The sequence below is a fragment of the Myxine glutinosa genome, chromosome 3 (genome assembly GCF_964187855.1).
Source record: "Myxine glutinosa chromosome 3, kmMyxGlut1.1, whole genome shotgun sequence".
NCBI lineage: Eukaryota > Metazoa > Chordata > Myxini > Myxiniformes > Myxinidae > Myxine > Myxine glutinosa.
This window is the reverse complement of record NC_136263.1, coordinates 174,576,333-174,593,277: the sequence shown is the minus strand read 5'-3', so window position 1 is coordinate 174,593,277 and position 16,945 is coordinate 174,576,333. Positions and strand designations below refer to the sequence as shown.

The window sequence follows — 16,945 nt, the reverse complement described above, 5'->3', positions numbered from 1 at the left end:
TCATGGTGCATTGATGCAGAGCAGACTGTCTCCCCCCAGAAAGAACAATCACAGGTCCTGGGTTAGTTTTGTAAATAAAGTAAAGTCATTGTAAATAATGCTCCCCACCGTCAGTGTATAGTTTGAAGACCATTCCGCAATTCGGTTAGCTGTGGGCGTAAGTCTGTTAGGTAGGGTGCAATGGAGCAGCGGGACATATTTATTTATGTTTTAAAACTGTCGCACTCAGGGTCAGGTTAAAAGTAGAGGGAACTACACCTACGTGTCACACTAAATTAAAGTTATAGGCCCGGGATGTGCCTAAGAGGAGGAGGGTGCAGTGTTGCGGATATGAGGATTATGTTTTTTTAATTGTGTTGTATTGTATAGTAAATGGTTGTGCAATATTGCTTGATTCTGGACCCTCCTGCCTCGTGTTGTGTAAAGGTCAAAGGGCGTCCCATAATTAGTCCATAAAGCATACACGTCAGCCAATCATAGATTTCCCCCTGGTTGATAGTTATATCTTTATTATGTGTATTAGGGTAAGGCCTTGTCTCCCATTAAGATGACACTCCATTGCACCAAGTGAAATAGAGTAGCTTCCTTTCACTTTCCCCTTTCATCATTGCCAAGCCTCGATTGCCAATTACATCCCCTCCAAAACCACCATTGAACATGTGCTCGGGTCGGGGAAGAAAGGCGTGCCCGCCCGTCGTCATCAAGGGCGGAGCCAGAGTGTCACGCGACCAACCAGGGCCGAGGTGAGCACACCGATGGGCGTGTCCTGAAGGCCGGCGGCTTGATCGCCGGAGGCGTTATAAAGGCGCGCGCGCAAGAAGCAAGGGGGTGGTCGGTGGTGAGGAGTGATTGGACCAAGAGAGAGAAAGAGTGGTTGGACCAAGAAAGAGAAAGAGTGGTTGGACCAAGAAAGAGAAAGAGTGGTTGGACCAAAGAGAAAGAGTGGTTGGACAGGGAGACGTGCAAGAGTGTTGTTGAGTTGAGGGTTTTGACCAGACGAGTCAGACGAGTCCTGGAAAAGCGCGCGACGTCCACCGCCGCAGCAGCAGACAACAGCAGCAGCAGCAGCGGCCACAGCAGCAGCAACAGCCGCTTGGGGCCTGGACGGCGGTTTTGAGCAGGGCCGCGAAGGAATGGCGGCTGCTAAACGCACCGATCGTGCTGCAGGACCCCTTGGACCTTCCTCTCCCTCCAGCCATCCACCTCCTGCCTTTCCATCCTCTTGTGTACGTGAGTTTGTTTTGTTTGTTCTGTCCTGGGTATTTAATTAAGCTTGTATAAGGAATTTGCACTGTGTCTCTAATATCTTCTGTATATTATTTTATTATCTTTCCTTCTCCTTGGTTTTTTTGAGCCTGTAAATAGCAAATAAATTATATTCATATTTCCAATCTTTTTGTCTGCTTCTTCTTCACATCCGTGTCGCCTTAGTCTTTTCCCTATTGAATATCTGTGGGGTGATCCGGCCAACGTTCGGGAATCGGGTTAGTCGGGGTAACTGTACGACCGCGGGGCCATCCGCTCGGCAAACACAACATCTTATCCGCGGGCCGTAACAATATATATATATATATATATATATATATATATATATATATATATATATATATATATATATATACAGACTTGGCATTTAATATGGAATTTTTTTTTTTTCTTGACTTGGGTTTACTTTCTGAACTCGGTATATCAATCTGGTGAGTTTCTTTTACCCTTCGGTGACGTCTTTGTTGAAAGAACCATGTCACTGATTGTCTTTCGCAGAAACAAGTCAATAACAGGATTATATCACAGGTGGCGTGACAAAATGTAAGGACAGGTACATTTGACGATTGGCTTCGCAATCGGGTATATAAGGGTTGTTGCGTTCTGTATTAGTGGAAAACAAATGCTGCACATCCACAAAAGTTATTGCCGCTTCCTCTGGAGATGGTCCGTCAACTCGACAATGCTGTTTGTCATGGAGTGGTGGCTTTACGAAATTCTGGCATGAAACAGCGTGCTATTGCTCGGCAGTATGGCATCACTCAAGGTCAGGTGTTAAAGATCCTGAAACGAAATGCTCAGAGGGGTGTCCCTACTCCAATACCGAGGCCAGGACATCCACGCAGAACCACAAGGAGAGATGATCGCCAGCTGCACCAGTTAGTCTGCAATGGCCGTACCAAGTCAGCTAATCGGCTTAGGGCTGAGTGGCAGCAACTGACCTGTTCCAGAAAGCTAGTCAACCAACGACTGGTTCAAGCAGGCTATCGTGCGAGGCTTCCCCTGAGAAAGCCACGCCTGACCAGACAACACCACCAGCGCCGATTGCAGTGGGCCAGAGAGCACCGTCAATGGCAGCCAGGACACTGGAATCATGTGACCTTCAGTGACGAGTCTAGATTTCTGGTCTATCGTCAAGATGGCCGCGTCCGAGTGTGCAGACATGTGCATGAAGCCCACAACGAAGATTGTATAGTGCCAAGAGTCCAAGCTGGAGGTGGTGGGGTGACCGTTTGCGCTGCTTTTCATGCAGGGGGCAAAACTGACCTGGTTGTTCTGAATGGAAACCTGAACCAGTTCAAGTACAGGGTCATTCTGGAAGAAACATTGCTTCCATTTGCTCGTGCAGCCTTTCGAGGAAACTTTGTCTTCCAAGATGACAATGCACGGCCCCATCGTGCTCGCATGATCCAACACTTTCTTGCTGACCGTGGTGTAGAGCATATGGAGTGGCCTGCCATGTCCCCGGATATGAATCCGATAGAGAACTTGTGGGCAGAATTAACGCGTCAAATCGACCACTTGGACCAGCAGCCGACCTCTGTGCGTGAATTGCAGCAGGCTATTGTCACTGCATGGCAAGCGATTCCTGTCCAAACCTTGGCAAATCTCGTGAACAGCATGCCTCAACATGTACGTGCTCTCCTGAATGCTCGTGGGGGTTACACGAAGTACTGAACTGTAATTTTACTGTCGGTAATCCCAGTCATAATTTAGCTTTTGTTTTTGTTAAAAAATTTTTTGGCTAATGTGCAAAATAAAGAGATACTTCTGGAAAATGCACAGAAGTTTCACACAGTACTGTCCGTGAATTGAGTTCGATATCAGTTTACATCACTTTCAAGGATCAATTTATTTGTTTCGAAATGTCAAATGTGGTTTTTGTTTCTTTTAAAGGTCACATTAACAAAATCTAGAATAATTTCAACATAATTCCAATGAACTTTTGATTCTAAGACATCTTGAAAAGTAAGTTCAACCCCACCAAAAATATATTCCATATTAAATGCCAAGTCTGTATATATATAGTATGTGTGTGTGTTAATATTGTCGATGTGTTGCTGGTATTGAAGAATTTTTTTTTCTTGAAGTAATCTATCGTTACTAGCTGGTACCTGTGGAAGAATGGGAAATGATATTGCACGAATTGAATTGTAAATGTACATCGAGTCAGCGTTATTATAGCACCGGGTGACTTCACAGGGGCAGAAAAGAGAACATGAAATTACAGGCAGAAGTATGCAGAAAATGTTGTAGTAAGAGTAGCCATGTATGCAGAACAACCTTCACACAAAAGTGCTTGCATATGTGTTGTTAAAAATCAAAACTTGCAAAGAGCACTCTTGCTGTAAAAGTTCTTAAAAAGTTAAAAGGTGAAATTATTGCTGTAAAATATATTGGTCCATTTCATAACAGGCCTGCGGATTTCACAGAAACGATTGTTACCGGTAACGTGTCGGTAACGTGATAGCAAAAACACGGAACCGAAAGTACGTTTCCCATCGCAGAAAGGCAGTGTAAGGCAAAAAGATGTAGTATTCACCTTCACGTGTGATTTTCAGCTAACTATTTTATAAGTTTAGTTTTATTTCCAACAAAATTAGGCCGGCAAAGCAGATAGCATGTAGTTTACCACATTCAGGTTCGCGATATGACCTCCGCTTTGACGGACATGCACATCGGTCTAAATCACAGACTTCCTTTTCAAAATGGCATCCGTTGCTAAGCGAAAAAACCCCGAAAATGTCTCCTTAAAAACATTACAAAAATGGTCATTCAGTGACGATTTTGAAGCGGAATGCGATGGCGAAGGCTTGGTCACATTGCTTCGCTGCAAAGTATGTGCTACTCATTGCACAGACAGCGTGTCAGTAACGTGCTAGCAAAAACATGGAACCGAATTTTGTTTCCCATCGGTTCCCATAAACTTAAATCACGGAACCAAAAAACGGTTACCGATGAGATCTGAAATCCCCAGGCCTGTCATAATAAAAACTAGTTGAGCCCGCGGAACTTCTGCGCAACAGACGGGGAGGATTTGTGGTGGGAGAGCACTTTATCAAGAAATTACACAGTTCCATGGGATATATAGAATCGTACCTCAGTGGATAAGGTGTGTGCGAATCCTCCCGTTATGACTATAGGTTGTGCAGTGAAATGCTGTTCATTTTTAAAGTAAACAATGCCTCAGAAAAATAAATATAACCCGGGGGGGGATTCTAAGACATCTTGAAAAGTAAGACAACCCCAACATTATTTTCACACCACCAACAACAACAACACAATCATATGAACAGTTTTCCATCTCAGGTCGACATGAGTGTTCTCATCACCCTCCACCAAAAAGCGAAACTTGAAAATAAACAATTCCCACTACCAAATATCTTCACGAAAAATCTCTGATAGTTTGGAGCAATAAACATCGCCATTTTGCAACAAACGGAACTTCCGCGCAACATATTACCTTCACAACAACAACTACACCTCTTATAACAGAATTGCTCCAGAAAAAAAGAAATATTACCTCAACATTACCTTCACAACAACAACAACAACACCACAATCGCTTAGGAGAAATATTACTTTCAGACCAACAACTACACCTCCAATAACAGGATCGCTCCAGAAAAAGAAACATTACATTGGACATGTTACTTTCACAACATCAACAACACGATCACTTTGGAGAAATATTACCTTGTAGATCTTACCCTCATAACAACAACTCAATCTACAATAACAGGGTCTCCCTGGAAAAAGAAACATTACCTTGCACATATTACCTTCAGAACAATAACTACACCTACGATAACAGGATCGCCCAGGAAAAATAAATATGATCTCAACTGTTACGGATTCGGCACTTCCGTGGTTGTTGTTTTCACCCACTTGAAACATTTCTGGTTATGTATTATTATTATTGGGGTTTGAAGGAAACGGCGATTATTGTTGTTAAAAGGTAAGGTTATTGTTGTTAAAAGGCGAAAAGGGTTAATATTTTAAATGAAACAGGAAACCGGATCGAGAACCAGAAGACGACGAGAGAAGGGAGGAAGAAGAGGGCGTGATGAGAAAGGTGGAACGAGATGTGCGTCTTGAAGCTCCGTAGCGAGCGTGGTCGAGCACACGTCGCGAGTGAACTTTGAGTCCTTGAAATGAATTTCCTGCGATCGGTGTTATCGTTGTAGGATTGAGAAACTTGCGTAGTCAGGTATAGGCGTTGAGGTTTCGAAGAATCCCCCGCCAGGTCGCTTCGACTCACGTAAGAGCCGTCGGCCATTTTGAACCTCACGCGTCGTTCACTGAAAAGGTTTTGCCGCGTCAGCTTGTCTCACCCTCCGGTGGTTTGCCGGGGATGTGTGTGTGCAAAAGCGGCGTATGAAGATTACGTTGCGGTTCGCCGATTGAACTGTGAACGCACGTCTGGATCGCGCCTTTGGGATTTCTTTTTTCGCCGCCAGTTTGCTGTGGGTTTGGACTACGGGGCGGTCCACGCTTTGCCTACACCCCATTACTCGCCTCATCGCCTCTTCGCCGGGATCACCTTTGGGTTATCGAGACATTGAGGAGTGTTCTTTTTCATGCACTGGGAGCGCAGTGAGTTAGATTATCTTTGCGGATGGTACCATCTTAAGATGTGTTGATTGTATTGTTGATTGCTACCATTGTTGTATCGTTATTCTTGTGTGATTTTTAATACATTATTTGTTTGTGGATAACCATTGGTGTGGTTTCAATATTGATTTTGACATGGAATAACATATTTTTCTGCCGTGGCTCCTCTCGGGGTTCGGAGGTATACCGAGACCAGGAGGTCGGGGAGGAACTCGTAACACAACTTTCACAACACAATCGCTCCAGAAAAATAAACAGTATCTCTACATTACGTTCGCAACAACAACAACAACAACAACAACAACAACATGATCGCTCCGGAAAGAGAAGCTGTTTGATGCCAGAAGGCCCAAAAGCCTGAGGCTCATATGTGCAATGGCCTTCTCAAGGCCCGTGATGGCTATCGACTGCAACCTTTCGATTATATATTTGATGATCCTTGCTTTACACTGAAGGGAAAACTGAAATGGAAGGCATAACAATTGTGAATATTGTATAACGCTTTCTCAAATCGCGTGGACCGACCCGAGCAGGAACATGGCGGCTGAGGCCAGCTGTGCAGCCAATGGGTGTAAAACAGTCCTTTGATGGTCCGCCCACCGAATTACTAATACCTGTACATACAGCCGTATTCCGTCCGTACAAACATTCAATTGAGCAGGATATCTCAAAAGGATGTGGACGAATTGGGACAAAACTTGTTGGACAAGTTGTGTTTGTGACTAGGACAAATAGATTAGATCTTTGTGGAGATCCGGATCCTGATACTATAATTTTTTTAATGTGATTCTTCACCATTGAGAGATTGGAGCCAAAAACAATATGCATGTAATGCAAGATATTTCACAGTTTATGACAAAACTTGGTGGATGAGTTGGGTAGGTGTCTCGGTGACAAGAACAAGCCAATTAGACTTTGGTTAAGGTCCGATTGCAGATCTGGCCTACGAGTGGGATACAAAACATGAACGGTTCAACCTTTTTGGGGTATATGCTCCACCGAGTGTTATAGTTTTTTTTGTTCAAGTTACTTTCTGATCTTCAAGTTGCTTTCTGATCAGTGAATTACTGTGAAGTTGTGACTTGTAAGAGTGAAGACAGAGATTTGTCAATGGTTGTATTAGCTGAAATGCTGTTTACATTGCATATGCTTCTTCATATTTGATTTTGGCCTAAATCTTGCCGTCTTTTGTATTGTTGTTGAGCATTTTTAAAAATTGGCATTAATCTTTTGAAGTTTGATTTTTGTTTTTACTGTGCAGTTCCACACAGAGCTGCGCCGCATCATCATCTCACTCATAGACGTCGCACAGAAACTCCTTGCCTTGAATCCTGAAGCTATTGCTCTCTACCGCAATGTCAAAGGTTTGTTACCACTTTATTTTTACTTCTGCTTTAGTAGTATGATCATGGGGGTTCTGGGGCAAAGCACTTCTGAGACAATTTCACCAATAATGACCAGTTTCTCAGGCACTTTTACCAATAATTACTGGTTTATATAAGGCCCTTTCACCAATAAACACTGGTTTCTATAAGGTACTTTCACTAATAATCAATGGTTTCTTCAAGGTATTTTCACCAATAATTGCCGGTTTCTATAAGGCACTTTCACCAATAATCAATGGTTTCTATAAGGCACTTTCACCAATAATTGCCGGTTTCTATAAGGAACATTCACCAATAATCACTGGTTTCTATAAGGAACATTCACCAATAATTGCCGGTTTCTATAAGGAACATTCACCAATTATCACTGGTTTCTATAAGGTACTTTCACTAATAATCAATGGTTTCTATAAGGAACGTTAGGAACCGTTATAAGGAACCAATAATCATTGGTTTCTATAAGGCACTTTCACCAATAATCACTGGTTTCTATAAGGAACATTCACCAATAATCACTGGTTTCTATAAGGCACTTTCACCAATAATCACTGGTTTCTATAAGGCACTTTCACCAATAATCACTGGTTTCTATAAGGCACTTTCACCAATAATCACTGGTTTCTATAAGGAACATTCACCAATAATCACTGGTTTCTATAAGGAACATTCACCAATAAACACTGGTTTCTATAAGGTACTTTCACTAATAATCAATGGTTTCTTCAAGGTACTTTCACCAATAATTGCCGGTTTCTATAAGGCACTTTCACCAATAATCAATGGTTTCTATAAGGCACTTTCACCAATAATTGCCGGTTTCTATAAGGCACTTTCACCAATATCAATGGTTTCTATAAGGCACTTTCACCAATAATCTCTGGTTTCTATAAGGCACTTTCACCAATAATTATCAATGGTTTATATAGGGAACATTCACCAATAATCACTGGTTTCTAGAAGGCACTTTCACTAATAATCACTGGTTTCTATATGGAACATTCACCAATAATCACTGGTTTCTATAAGGCACTTTCATCAATAATTGCATGTTTCCATAAGGCACTTTCACCCATAATCAGTGGTTTCTATAAGGTATTTTCACCAAATAATTACTGCTTTCTCAGGCACTTTTGCCAATAGTTACCAGTCTCTATGGCACTTTCATCAATAATTACCATTTTTCTGAGAAAATTTCACAGAAATTAACAAAAATGGGCAATTTTTTTAAACCAAAAAAACAATTTTCAACCAGCTTCGAAGAAACATTTGTCAATCTTTATGGTTTCCAAAGGATTATAAAGTATCAGAATTTTCTCCTTTTGGGCGTATTGTTCATTTTCACAATTTGTTTATTATCTGCCCATAAATTAATAAACTCTCATAGTTATAAAATTACACAATATATAATTAACAGCTACCCCTTAAAAATAAAATTGGTTGATAAATAACTTTCACTCATGTTCATTTAATTCATTCAGTTTGCTTTGCTCGCTTCCTCATTTTTTTTGATTGAGTTGTCTGCTTTCCCACAACCTTGTGGTTTTTATGTTGCTAAGCAACTTCCTTGCCTCAGGATGACACATTAATGTACTTTTAGGAGAGGAGAGAACAGTGATACCTTTTTGATACTCTTTAATTCATCCTTTGGAAAGCATAAAAATGACGGTTTTTAAAACCTCCACAGCGGAAGGCTCCAGAGTCATTGTTTTTGGGTTGTCCATCGCCTGTACATCCTTTTGTGCTGTGTGCACAACAGATTTTTGTTAAGTGATAACTTGTGAAACGCTGAAGGGATTCCAACCAAACTTGTCAAAAGGATGAACTGTAAAACAAAGATAAATTGATTAGATTTTGGGTTGAAAAGGTTGAAGATCTATGGTCATGTGACTTTCAATTGAAAATCTTTGTTACCACAATAATTTGTGAACCACAGAAGGGATTTCATCCTATTTGTGAAGAACTGCGATACAAAGATGAAATGATTTAATTTGGGGTTCATCAGGTCAAGGGTCATGTGCACTTTTTTTTTTTTCTGTTTTTTTTTTTTTTTTTTTTTTTGTATACTGAATCGAGGCTCGTGAAAGAGCTAACATTTACTTCACAAACAAATCGACCAGACAAACAAAATACACAAAAAGAGGGAGCGGAAGACAAGATGGGGAGAAAAGGGGAAGCACACAAACACAACATCCGAGAGCAGGGAGATGTGTGGAAGGGAGAGGGCCCGGGGGGTGGAGGCATGGGAAGGGGGGGGGGGGGGGGAGGGAGAAGTATAAAGCACAAGGACACCAAGGACTTCCAGGACAGAAGTTGGTATTTCAAAAAGGGGAATTGGGGTGAAATTAGCGGGGGTATAAAAGATCAAGGTTTTGGATGGGGGAAGATAAGAGATGGTGGTGAACAGCTGTTTTAAAGACTTGGAGGGTGGAGTGGGATTGAAGAGAGTGAGGGAGTTTGTTCCAGAGGTGGGAGAAAAGAGGAATGAAGGAGTGAAGGTGAGCAGAGAGTCTTGATTTTGGCAGTTTAACCAAAAGAGGGTTGCAGGCAGATCTTGTGCGTCCTGTAGGAATATTTGCGGGACAGAGCCCAGAGAGAGCTGGGGGGGCAAGGCCAGAGAGGAGTCGGTAGAAGACGGAAAGACCACCAACCTGCCTGCGGTGAGTGAGTGAGAGGCCCTTGGAGTTAGCTTCATCGCGGGAGATTCCAATGATTCTGAATGCTTTGGTTTCAACAGCGCGAAGGCAAGCTAGGTGTGAGGCAGGAGCACCAGCCCAGAGGGGAGAGCAGTATTCCATTGAGCTGCGGATGAAAGCCTTGTATGTGGTGAGGAGCTCAGGTGTGCCAAGGAAGGACTTCGCACGACGGAGGATGCCCAGTCGGCGACTGGCTTTGGAGGCCAGATTTGAAATGTGGTTTTTCCAGGAAAGATCATGGCAGATAGTGAGACCCAAAAGCTTGAGTGACAGAACTTCTTGGAGAGGATTATTCAGAAAGTGGATAGGAGGGTTGTCCAGTCGGTCTTTTCGGAGAGACATCGTAAGAGTGTGAGATTTGTCAGGATTGAAAGACATGTTCTACTTGTTTGCCCAGTCTGTGATTTTGTCAAGGTCTGCAGAGAGTGAGGAGGCTGCAGACTGCCGATCTGAGGGATGAAGAATGGAGCGACAGAGAGTAGAGTCGTCAGCAAAGAGATAGAGAGGATTTTCAAGAGAGTCAGAGAGATCATTGATGAAGACCAGAAAAAGCACAGGGCCCAGAACACTGCCTTGGGGAACTCCAGCCTGAACAGACAGAGGAGATGAGAGAAACTCATTCAGGGCCACACGTTGACTACGACTAGAGAGGAAGTCCGCCAGCCATGCGTGGAGATTTCCATGGATACCAAAAGAGAAGAGTTTGGTGAGCAGAGCGGGGTGCCAGACTGTATCGAAGGCACGTGATATGTCAAGGGAGACTGCTCTAATTTCCATTGGCATTGAGGACCTCCATCCATTGTTGAGAAAGCAGAAGCAGCATGTCCAGAGTGGAGTGTCCAGGTCTGAAACCAAATTGATGATCAGAGATCAAGCCATTGGAGAAGAGGAAAGTTTTCATATCTGAAGCAATGATGGATTCCATGACCTTGCTGATAATTGGGAGAAGGCTGATTGGTCTGTAGTTGCTGGGATCTGTTTTTGCACCTTTTTTGTGCAAAGCGGTTATGTTGGCAGATTTCCAAGCAGATGGAAGATGACCTTGAGCAAAAGAGAGGGTGAAGAGAACAGAGAGAGAGAGGGAGTGAAAGAGCGGAAGAACATGATTTTAGGACCGGTGGGCTGATGCCGTCAGGTCCAGTTGCAGAATCGGAGTCGAGGGTTGACAGACACTTTTCCACCTTGTCAGGAGGAAAGGACACAGAGTCCAGGAGCAGCTGGGTACGACTGGGTACGGTGGGTACAGAGAGGGATGGGTTTGGGACACAAGATTTAGAGGCAAACACAGAGTTGAGGCATTCGGCTTTTTCACGTGCGGAGTCAGCCGTGTGGCCATTTAAGGTGAGGGAGGGGATGGAGGGGGAACAAACACCAGAAACGGATTTTACCAGACGCCACCAGGATTTGGAAGAGGGAGACAGATAAGAGAGTTCGGTCCTGAGGACGGAGAGATATTGTTTCCTGGCTCTCCTGAGGGTGGACACACACTTGCTTCGGGCTTTGTGAAAGGAAATGAGATTTCCTTCCTTTGGATTTGCTTTCCAGGAGACGAAAGCAAGTTGTTTCTGGGCAATAGCCTCACCACAAGATTCCGTGTACCATGGACGGGAGGAAGGGTATGACAACTGAAGACGAGAAGGGATAAAACTGTGCATGAGAGAGAGCAATTTACTTTGGAAGAATTCCCAGGATGAGTTGATGTCAGAGGCAGTAGAGATGGGAGACCAGTCCAGATGATTGATGGCTGCTTGAAGACCGTGCCAGTTGGCCTGAGTGAAATGCCAGAGTCATCGACGCTGAGGAGGCTCTCTGAAAATGGTCAGAGAGATGTCCACTTTAACAAGCACATGATCAGAAGAGCCGATTGGAGCAGAAGAAGAGCAGCAGACATTTTCAGGGAAGTTAGTCATAACCAAGTCCAGAAGAGAAGATTCTCCGTTGACTGAGATCCGGGTTGGGAAATTGACAGATTGTGTCAGTCCCAGTGAGTCACAGAAGTCCTTTGCTGAAGAGCCATGGCTGGTGAGAGAGGTACCCACCCCCAGCCAACTGGCATGGTGACAGTTGAAATCACCACATATGAGGAAGAGAGAGTTGGGATGGGTAGATAGAAGTTGGTCCATATTATCAGACAGCGAGATGTAGATGGAGTCATCACTGTTTGGTGGACGGTACAACACGCATATGAACAAAAGGTGGGAGCGAAGGGGAAGCCGTAGCCAAAGGTATTCCTGGGGGTGAGGTGGAGAGAGGGCAGTGCAGGGCAAGTGAGGAAGAGAGTTTTTTATAAAGATAGCAACCCCACCTCCAGAACGAGGCTCAGGTCTATCATACCGGAGGAGGGAGTAACCTGGGAGAGATACCAAGGAATCAGAGACATCATGAAGGAGGAAGGTTTCTGTTAAGCAGATCACGTCTGGTTTGTCAGAAGCAACCTGTATGGAGAGATCAGTTAAGTTTGAGCGAAGGCCCCGGATGTTTGAGGTCCATACTGTTAAGGAAGAGGAAGGGGGAGCATCGGATACAGAACAGGGGGGGGGGGGAGCGGTAGGGCAGGATGTGGAAGACTTGTTGTTGACTGGGACTGACACTGACACAGTGTTGGATCACTGGGACTGACACTTTCAAGTCATGTTGACGTTACCGGATGTTAGTGATGCCATCTTGTGACGCCACTTTTGTATACCCAGTCTGTGGGGTAATTAAGGAGAATTCGCCTACCTCCCTCACCCCTGCCATGGGATGCCAACCCACATGTTTGGCCATGCTCCATCCAAATGGTGAGCGTCAAGCTAAGAAGCAGCATGTATACCATATTTCAACTTTGGTAGACCCTGCCAGGGTAATAATCAAACCTCCGACCTATCAGACTCTGGGCGGACTCTGTAACCACAATGCCACAGAGTCTGGTAAGTTTTTAACTTAATCTGGTTATTTTCAGGGTTTGTTTTGTTGTCATGAGATTTGAACTTTGCTTTGTTCTGGACAATAATGTGATTGTGACATGCCATATCAAAGTGTAATAGGACTTCCAATCCTGCAGCACTTGAGGAAGATGATGATGATCAGGAAGAATTTGATGGAGAGGGATACAAGGTTGACGACCAGGCATTGCAGCAGCTCTTGGAGATGGGGTTTCCTGTTAGCCGAGCACAGCGCGCCTTGCAGCAGAACCAGTGGGTGTTTTTAAAGCTGTGTTGATCCTCCTTTGAGATTTTGATTTTTCAAAATATTTATGGATGCTTTGAAAATATTTCATTGGCAGGTGGTCAAAATAATCCAAGAACATCATTCTTAAGAGCAGATTTTGTAGATTTATTGTTAATGGAACAGTAAAATTTGGGTGACATTTAAAGTGAAATTTGACAATAATCTGTCTGTTTGACATTTCTTTTTCGCAGGATGTCAGTCACTCAAGCAATGGAATGGCTTATTGAACACGATGGCATCTCACCAACCTTGTCTCAATCTCAGTCTTCTTCCTCCATGCCACACGACGAAGCTTCACCACCATCCCCAGCACCACAGCGAGAAACCGCTGGTTCTTCCACTGCCAGTCGTTCTGGCCTAGACGAGCTTACAGAAGTTTTCCGCCGAATACGCTGGCGCAAGGAGTTTAAACCGAATCCCACAGTAAGTTTATACCAACTTGAATTTGATTACCCCTTCAATTATTTATTTACTAATTTGTTGAAAAATATACTCGAGGCTCGTGGAAGAGCTAGGACGTGGAGGAGCTAGTACTCGTGGAAGATTGATACACTCTATACATTGAAGATCTGCTGAATGAATCAGAATGTAACAGACAGAAACCGGACACAATGGGTGTGGAGAGGAATGGGGGGCAGGAGAGGATGCATGGGGTGGACAAAATGGATACAGAAGGAAACTCCAAGGAGGGAAAACTGGAAATTTGGAAGGAGGGATTGGGGTGGGGTTAACAATGGTAGAAAAGATGGTGCTTTTGAATTGGGAACGATCTGAGGCAGTGGTGAACAGCTGTCGTGAAGAACTGGAGGGAAGAATAAGGTTGAAGAGGATGTGGAAGTTGGTTCCACAGGTGGGGGAAAAAAGAGGAGCATTTTTTTGTATACATAGTCGAGGCTGGTGGAAGAGCTAGTATGAGCAGATCAGGACGGAACAGACAAAAAGAGGAATTAGTATTGTTTAAGGCATTAAGAGACAATATTCATTACAAAAAGTATCGAGCTTTACAGACCTGCTTTACCACAATATAATCTCGAGATTTAAAAAACTAGGGCATGCCCGTACGTGGGTGCCCGTTCCTTGCCAAAAAAAAAAAAAAACGCTACCCGTACGCTCTACCCCGCCCGTACGCCCGTAAACAAAAAAAACAACGCTCTTCGCTTCCGCCCTTCGCTCTGACTGAATTGGGAGAAATAATGCGCACAAGAAATCGAGAAATTATTATTTTCTCCGGAAGAAATCGAATTACGAACCGTAATGGCGCACGCGCTCGGCTCGGCTCGCTCTCACATCGGCCACGCCGACGCAACAACGCGTTCTGTGATTGGCTGCCGGAAGTGCAGTCTTCACTGTCCGGAAGGTCGCAAATCGCAGTTACGATGAATCGCAAATTAGTTTTAATTAGTTTTAAAACATAGTTTAACGGCAACATAGTTTTCCAACGTGAAATAAATGAATACGCTCTCAAATGTGCCGTCCGAGGCAGAGTCTGTTCGCCACGTTCGGCACACGTGATAGCTCGCTGCTCTCTGATTGGTTGAATCGTTTTTTGGACATAGCTCGGTAACTACTTCTCCGATTAATATGAAACCTTGAAAAGGCACATCCTCGGGTCCCCAGCAATATACCTGGCAAGTTTCAAGTATATCGGACCCGTGGTTGTCGAGAAACAGCGGTCACAGACATACAAACATACAAACATACAAACATACAAACATACACACAGAGATTACTGGAATTATAGATAGATAATGATACACACAATCCTTTATGAGCAAGTCATGTTTGACTATTTGTATGCCTACTTGTTATTAATACGTCACAGTTTCTGGTCCGTATTGTTATTTTTCCCATGAAAGTCGATGCTTCTTTGATATTTATTGCAGCATTTCTGTGCGAGCTTGGAGTTTTATGGTACATTTTTTTACAGGTTTTGGCATCCCTTCTTGAAATGGGGTTTGAGGAGGAGGCTGTGATATCTGCCTTGAGGCATTGCAACAACCAGCAGGATGCTGCTGTAAGAAATACACGATTATTATGCTTCCCACACTTGCCATTGTTGTACATTCAACGACAACTTTGGAAAATGTTGTTTAAATTTTGACCCTTTATACATGCATATGTACAAGTTGGCCAGAGTCATGTCAAATCAATGCCACCTTTTTCTCATAATATGACATTTTAATGGATAGAATTAGCCCCATTATATCACTGAACACGACAATCACGTTTATGAAGTCGCCGGAGGCATTATGGTTTCGGGTTGTCTGCCCAGCTGTTCGTCCGTCTGTGGTCGGTTTTCATTACCGTGATAACTTAAGAATGACTGAAGGGAACCAAGTCAAACTTGGTACAAGTATGTATGAAGGAATGATAGTTTTTTAAGGCAATTTTTCCCTGCTAGAGCGGGGGTTAGCCTTGCGGGCCCCATGACAATCATGGTTCCCTGTTTGAGGCAATGTTTTTATGGCCGGATGCCCTTCCTGACGCCAACCCTAAGTCGCCTCTTACGATGTGCAGGGATACAGTGTACCTATTCTAAACCGGGGTACACACTGGGTGGTACAAGTATGTATAATGATGTAAAGCAAGGGTGGAATTGTCTTCCTTTTATATCCCCACAAATACACACTTTGAACATGCAATCAAGTATCTAGGACAAGGAAGTAACATTATAAACTACCTGTCCTCCCACTGCCCACTCCTCGCCCCATAAAACCATATTGAGATGCAATGTTGACCTATTATGGAAACTTTCCTGGGACATTATTGGTGTTTTCGTCATGATCTTCATGCTTATGAGGGTAAAACCATTAACATTTATTACAATATATTGATACACTAAATACATTGAAGATCTGCTGCAGCTTCACAAACTTCTTGCAATGACTTTGTATACAGTGCATTCAGAAAAGTATTCAGACCCCTTCACTTTTTCACATCTTGTTATATTGCAGCCTTATGCTGAAATCGTTTAAATTCATTTTTTCCCTCATCAATCTACACTCAATACACCATAATGACAAAGAGAAAACAGGATTTTAGAAAGTTTTGCAAATTTATTAAAAATAAAAAACTAAAATATCACATTGACATAAGTATTCATACCCTTTGCTATGACACTTGAAATTAAGCTCAGGTGCCTCCCATTTCTCTTGATCATCTTTGAGATGTTTCTACACCTTGATTGGAGTCCACATGTGGTAAATTCAATTGATTGGACATGATTTGGAAAAGCACACACCTGTCTATATAAGGTCTCATAGCTGACAATGCATATCAGAGCAAAAACCAAGCCATGAGGTCGAAGGAACTGCCTGCAGAGCTCAGAGACAGGATTGTGTCGAGGCACAGATCTGGGGAAGCCTACAAAAAATTTCTGCTGCATTCAATGTTCCCAAGAGCACAGTGGCCTCCATAATTCTTAAATGGAAGAAGTTTGGAACAACCAGGACTCTTCCTAGAGCTGGCCGCCCGGCCAAACTGAGCAATCGGGGGAGAAGGGCCTTGGCAAGAGACGTGACCAAGAACCCGATGGTCACTCTGGCTGAGCTCCATAGATCCTGTGTGGAGAAGGGAGAAACTTCCAGAAGGACAACCATCACTGCAACACTCCACCGATCTGGGCTTTATGGCAGAGTGGCCAGACGGAAGCCTCTCCTCAGTGAAAGACACATGAACCTGCTTGGAGTTTGCAAAAAAGCACCTAAAGGACTCTCAGACTGTGAGAAACAAGATTCTGTGGGCTTTCAAGAGAAATGGGAGGCACCTGATCTAAAT

General features: G+C 43.4%; 1 protein-coding gene across 2 annotated transcripts in view; it reads left to right on the top strand.

Annotated features, from left to right (window-relative positions):
* The window catches only part of UBAC1 (UBA domain containing 1), a 44,430-nt gene that overhangs the window by 15,409 nt on the left and 12,076 nt on the right, over positions 1-16,945 (top strand). For both annotated transcript variants that reach the window (XM_068109824.2, XM_068109825.2), the window contains exons 5-8: positions 7,142-7,244; positions 13,002-13,134; positions 13,360-13,591; positions 15,096-15,182. In XM_068109824.2, the coding sequence (XP_067965925.1) occupies positions 7,142-7,244; positions 13,002-13,134; positions 13,360-13,591; positions 15,096-15,182 (555 nt within the window). The remainder of the gene's footprint in view (positions 1-7,141; positions 7,245-13,001; positions 13,135-13,359; positions 13,592-15,095; positions 15,183-16,945) is intronic.